This window comes from Prunus persica, chromosome G6, assembly GCF_000346465.2.
Source record: "Prunus persica cultivar Lovell chromosome G6, Prunus_persica_NCBIv2, whole genome shotgun sequence".
NCBI lineage: Eukaryota > Viridiplantae > Streptophyta > Magnoliopsida > Rosales > Rosaceae > Prunus > Prunus persica.
In genome coordinates this window covers 17,361,781-17,368,297 of record NC_034014.1, presented here as the reverse complement: position 1 = coordinate 17,368,297, position 6,517 = coordinate 17,361,781, and the positions used below count along the sequence as shown (strand labels likewise).

At 39.8% G+C, this 6,517-nt stretch overlaps 1 protein-coding gene across 1 annotated transcript; it reads left to right on the top strand.

The window, feature by feature from the left end:
• On the top strand, nt 2,010-4,638 carry LOC109949695. The gene is made up of 2 exons (XM_020565792.1): nt 2,010-4,407; nt 4,490-4,638. The coding sequence occupies exons 1-2, from the start codon at nt 2,010-2,012 to the stop codon at nt 4,636-4,638; spliced, it is 2,547 nt and encodes an 848-aa protein (XP_020421381.1).

The following is a 6,517-nucleotide window of genomic DNA, read 5'->3' as shown; positions in this document are numbered from 1 at the left end:
CAGTTATTATCCATGTGTACGGCACTATGAACCAATACGGTACTGTTACATCATTAAGGAACCCCAGGTCCTTATTTACATGTCAGGGATCAAGGACCCTTAAGTCCAATGACATGTTTACAAATATAGTACCGGAGAGACTGCCAGCTCTCATATTAATATCATCATCAAGGATCTTCAAGTCCTGATGTAATTGTATGATGAGGATCAAGGAACTTCTGGGCCCGATCTGCATACTGTAAAAACTCATCATACAGCACAATTAATCCATAAAATAAATTGCTGGTAAATAAATTACTGGTATGGACGATAAACCCGCACCATACTTTAAATAAATGTAAATGTGCAGTAAAATAAATTCATAAATTAAATTGCTTGCTGTATGGACGTTAATCTCGCACCATACCTTAAATAAAATTAAATGTGCGGTAAATTAAATTCATAAATTAAATTACTTGCTGTATGGACGTTAATCCCGCACCATACCTTAAATAAAATTAAATGTGCGGTAAATTAAATTCATAAAGTATGAGGGTTAATTCCACATCATACTTTTAATAAAAGTAAATGTACAGTAAAGTAAATTCATAAAGTATGAGGGTTAATTCCACATCATACTTTTAATAAAAGTAAATGTACAGTAAAGTAAATTCATAAAGTATGAGGGTTAATTCCACATCATACTTTAATAAAGTAAATGTGCTTGTATGGGCACTAATTCTGCTCCATACTTTTAAATAAAAGTAAAGGCATGGACGATAAACCCGCGCCACCCTTTTAAATAGATACTGTTGTATGGGTAATAAACCTACACCATACAGTAAATAAAATAAAGGGAAATATGCTGATATAATCACTTTTCACAAGTGGTATTCTGAAATAATCAGGTTACAAATTGTGTTCTGATATAATCACTTTTGAACGTGAAATGACCAAACTGCCCTCCATATAAAAGCACATGTAGCAACCCGTTGCCACCCCTTTTCTGAAAGGGAACTTGTCTGAACTCAGCTCAACTCTCTCTCCTCTGTGTTGGAAGGTTGGGAAAAATTGGGGGAACTCCAGGTTGCGAGACATGTTCCCACTGAGCAATCTAGTTCGCAACCCATCCATCGTCATAACCCAGATGTCCTCAAATTTGGGACCCTAGTTTGGGCGCAGCGAAGCCGAAAGGCACGGCCTCCATTGTTGACCTCCAGATCGAGCTGACTGCTGCGATTCCACAGAGAAGGGAAAGTGGCGACTTCCGGTGTCGTTGTGAACAGATTTGAGTTGTGATATTGGTTTGGTAGTGTATGTGTATTATGAAATCGTTCAGCCCCTTTCACCACAGAGGGCATAAAAGCTTAAATTTTCAGTTTGCACTTGTTGTGATATGTTGAAATTCATAGTTTGTGATATTATCTGCAGTGGGAGCTGTCTGGTGAACTTGAATTTTGTTTAAAATTGACCGAATGCGTGTATAATGTAGTGCAATGTGTTTGATAATGGTGAAAATAACAGCACACAGAAAAATCATATGTTAACTTTGTCTGGCCTAAAAATTTGTAAATACGGCTAGTGTTAGGCTCAATTTAGATGCTAATGTGGGGAATTTATTGGCATTCTGGGTTTGTTTTGGTAAGAAGTATAGTTTGTGTGTTTTGGTTTCGAATTTGGTAATTGAGCTTGTACTACATTATACGCTTTCTATCACAACCTGATCCTTTTGTTGAAGGCGTTTACATTTGTGCAAAAGACTTGGAGGGTTAGAGGGTTCATATTTCTGCCATTGTATGTGTATGTTAGTTTGTTAATAACTTGGAACCCACATATATGTACAAAATCAGAAAAAAAACAAAAAGGAATAAAAGTTAATTGTTGAAGCAGCTACAATTTGAGTTTGAAGATTTGAGGATTTAGAAGATGATATGTGTAGTGTTATGATTGTTGTGCATGTTTTTATTCATCTATTTTGTATTTTTTAGTGTTATCAATCGGTGTAGTAATTATTTATGTTTTTTGCAGAAATGGATACAGTTGGAATTTTGGTATGCTACAATGGAAGTTGGGTTAAGAAGGATAACATTGAGAGTTATGAAGGTGGGGAGGCTAAAGGCATAATAGTGTCACGGAACGTAACGTTTTCCGAACTTGTTGAACGCATTTATAAGATCATGGATGTAGAGCCCACGAAATATAGTGTCACATTGAAGTATTCAGTTCCTGTATCCGCATCTGTCAGTAAGCACATAAGGGTTGAAGACAATGATGATGTTCAATATTTTCTCAAGTACAACACAGATGTTATGGCCTCTAAAGTAACCCCTTTAGTAGCAAGCTTGAAAAATATCGAAGGTCATGGTATTGAAGGGTGCAATGGCATTGTAAGCGTTGAGAGTAGCAATGCTCCTGCTACCTTTGTTGTGGAACGAAGAAATGTGGCAATTGCGCACAATGAAACTGAAAATGGTGGGAATGGTTTTAATTGGAGTGATTGGGTTGAAGAAGTTCATTTTGAAAGCGGTGAAAACATAGTTGCTGATTTGTATCAACCTAGCAATGAAGAGGAACCGTACTCTGCACCAATTGTGCATCCTCATGAGGACAGCAGTGCGGAACCCTCCACTGTGCAGTGTAGACAGGTGCAATCTGAACCTCCCCGGCAATCAAGTTCAAGTGAAATGCATACAATTCGGGTTGATTCGAAGCATGGTGAGAGTGTGGAATATATTGGTTATGGTGGAGGCCTTTCGTGCATAAATTGGGAAGCAAATTTGAAGGTTGGCCGAGTTTATCCAAATAAGATTGCCCTTTTAAAAACCATCAGTTTAGCAGCAATTAGAGGCCACTTTCGGTTCAGAACAGTCCAATCTGGGAAGCGTCGATTTTGTGTTCGCTGTTGGCAGGTGCCTTGCCCTTGGAAACTTCGGGCATATAAGGTTGGATTACATGAGTTTAAGGTTGTTAAATACGATCCACTTCATGAATGTGATCTGAGGTTTGTAAGTAGTCACCATCCTCAAGCTATGGCCGAATTGGTGTCTGACTGTGTTAAATGGAGATTTCAGGATTCGCGCAGCATTTATACTGCAGCTGATATAAAGACAGATGTGAAAAAAAAATTTGGTGTCAGCATAAGCTACTCTACAGCTTGGAGAAGCCGAGAGTTAGCTTTCAAAACAATGAGAGGGTCTACAGAAGAGTCGTATTCCCTTATCCCTTCCTATTGTTATGAGTTGGAGCGTACAAATCCGGGAACTTTGACATACATTCAGACTGATGCAGCCGACCACTTCTTATATTTTTTTATGTCAATTGGTGCATGCATACGAGGATTTAAGTCGTCAATGCGGCCCGTGATTGCTGTTGATGCTACCCATTTGAAGTGCAAGTATAAAGGTGTTTTGTTTGTTGCGACCGCATTTGACGGAAATCGCAACATATATCCTGTTGCCTTTGGGATTGGAGATTTGGAGACCGATGCAGCGTGGAAGTGGTTTTTGAGAAAATTACATTGTGCAATTGGTGATTGCTCAAATCTTGTTGTCATATCCGATCGCAATGTTAGCATACAACATGGGTTGCGTAGAGTTTTTCCTGGGGCAAGCCATGGTATTTGCTTTTATCACTTGAAGGGCAATATGAAAGCCTCATTTCACTTGAAGCAACGGGATCCGATATTGGGGTATTTTATAAGGGCAGCGAAGTCTTATCGTCTAGCGGAGTTCAATCGTCACTTCTCGATGATAAACAATGAGCGAGTGCGAACTTATCTACTACGTGCAGGCGTTCAGAAGTGGTCTCGGGCCCACTGTGATGGACGACGCTATAATGTGATGACAACGAATATTGTGGAGTCCATTAATGCAGTTCTTCGTTTTGCAAGGATGCGTCCGGTCCTACACTTGATCGATGAAATCACAAATTTACTTCTCACTTGGTTTAGTCAACGTCGAGATTTAGCAATGAAATGTCATTCTACATTGTGCCCTGATTTGGGTGAACAGAAGTTAAGGAAGAGGTTAGACGCTGCGTCAAGGATGAATGTGGTCAAAATCAATGATGTTGAGTATAATGTTCTGGATGGTGATTTGAACGGTCTGGTGCACTTGGCAAACCGTAGTTGTACGTGCAGGAAGTTTGACTTGGAGCAACTCCCGTGCAAGCATGCTATTGCGGTATGTCGGCACTTGAATTTGAACCCCTACTCCTTTGCCTCTTCTTATTATACACGAGCTACATGGGTAGCGGCATATGCTGAATCTATTTATCCTGTACCACCTAAAGGCACATGGGTTATTCCCGAACATTTGAACAATGTCAAAATCCTTCCTCCTGTTTGTAAGGTTATGCCGGGCCGTCGCAAAATGCAAAGAGTACCTTCCAAAGGAGAGGACTCCCGGCAAAAAAAATGCTCAAGGTGTGGTGTGAAGGGCCACTACCGAAATACATGCAAACAATCTGTCCCTCTCATGAACTGAAGTGTCTAATTGCGCATATTGTACAGTTGTTCAGTTTGTACCTCAGTTGTCATCAACTGTGAAGTTCATGAATTGGTTAGGTGATGCTGCATACATGGAAGTCCGTCAATTAAACGGTCATGTGAAGCATATGGAACAAGGTAACAAGTTCCTTGCAATGAGAGCCTATTATTAGTAGCAATTTGTGAACATACAGTTCCACCTGTTTTATGGAAACCAGCTGTTATTTAACAGTGTTCCACTGGCCAATGTGTCTTACAGATTTGCATTTCTAATCGTTTGTGATGTACCTTTTATTTTCATTTAAATTGTATTCGATTTGCTGTTGTGAAATGTGATTGTAGTGACGTTCGCATCACTTGGTTTCCTTTCCTACACAACGTTATGTCCTGTCTTTATATGCACCGTATTGGTATTGTATTGTACCTTTGTTGCCATCGTATTGGTACTGATTGTACCTTTGTTGCACGGCTATTGGTAGTGTAATGAAAACGGTTTCTGTCCCAAATGAAAGGGCCTAGAAGGCTAACTAAAATGTAATTATTTGGGAAACTATCCATGCAGCTACACATGGTGAACACATCACTACTATCGTTATATGGACTTTTCAAATAGTTAATTATTCACTTCATGTCACACACACAGAGGAACAAACCCTTCCCCATTGGTGTGTGATTAGTGCCTATGGACTCTGGTACCTATAACTTTTCCAATCCAACCTGTTTTGCAAAATAACAAAGTCAGTTATTAGTGTTCTATATTGTTGGTCACAGTGTCCGTGGTTTGTATCCAATTGCCTTAAGGTATCAATACATGTCCCATATTTCCATGGATATTCCGCGCGTCATAACCATCGATCTGTCCGAAACCCTCCATATACACGACCATTGCTAGAGTCACTGTTTATAATTACTCAGATGTAGAGGCTATAATATGAGGTGTATATCCATAAAGCAGCAATAAAACCGTACTATAAGCACAATACCATTACAATATGTGTCAATAATTATACAATACAAACACAATATACATCCTTAATGCTTGTAATATGAGGCCAATAAACGTTTAATAAGCACACCTCCACGTTACAGTACTTCATATTTATACAAACTAAGTAATTTCCCACTCAACGGTGAGAATAAGAGGAAGGCGTAAACAAGGCACCACATTCAAACAAAAGCCACCAAATACATACAAAATGATTCCACCCGTACTTACCCTGACCCAGCTACAGAAACCCTTCCACAAAATCACCATGTTTACAGGTCCATGAATAGATCCAATTCTTTGGTCTTCTTCCTCGCTGCATGCACAAGGCTATGATCAGCCATTCCCTGGCCACCCTTATTCAGCACCTGCCAGACACCACCAACATCTATTTCGCTCCAATTGTAGTCTGGTGACACGACGGAAGCATAATCCCGGAACATCTCGAACCCATTGTTAAAACATTCAACCAGTTCATGGTTAAATTCTTCAGATTCAGTGAATTTTTGGACAGCATCTTTCTTTGTTTCTTCCAATTGTAACGTCAAGGAGGCTAACTTCGCGCTTCGACTTTGGGCTTTCATTGTTTGCTTAACTTCTCTAGCAAATGCTTTGTTCAGCTTGTTCGTCAAGTTGCCCATCACCTGGCCATGAATATCGCATTTGGTTTCCCACCAATCCGTTGTCGTACACAAATATTGGAGGTGATGCTTCACTTCAGCTATTTTCTTTAGCGGATCAATGTTGTCTGCCTCACTTCCGGATGACGTGGGATCGTTATTTGGAGTCCCAGGTGGAGATGGGAAAGGGACATGCCATGGCTGGTCTCCTGGGTAACTAACAACCTCGTTTGGAGGGATTACGTCTGACATCTTGAACTTCAAATGGGGATAATGCACACATGCACCCTGAAAAACCGTTAACGTTACAAAATCAATCTGGAGCTTCCTTTTCGTTACCAACAATAGGGTGAGCTTTAGTACAGCTTTCGTGTCTGATATATATGGAATTGAATGAGTAGGTTAGACCCTCTTATATAGACGAAGTTGTCTGTTTTATATTGCTTT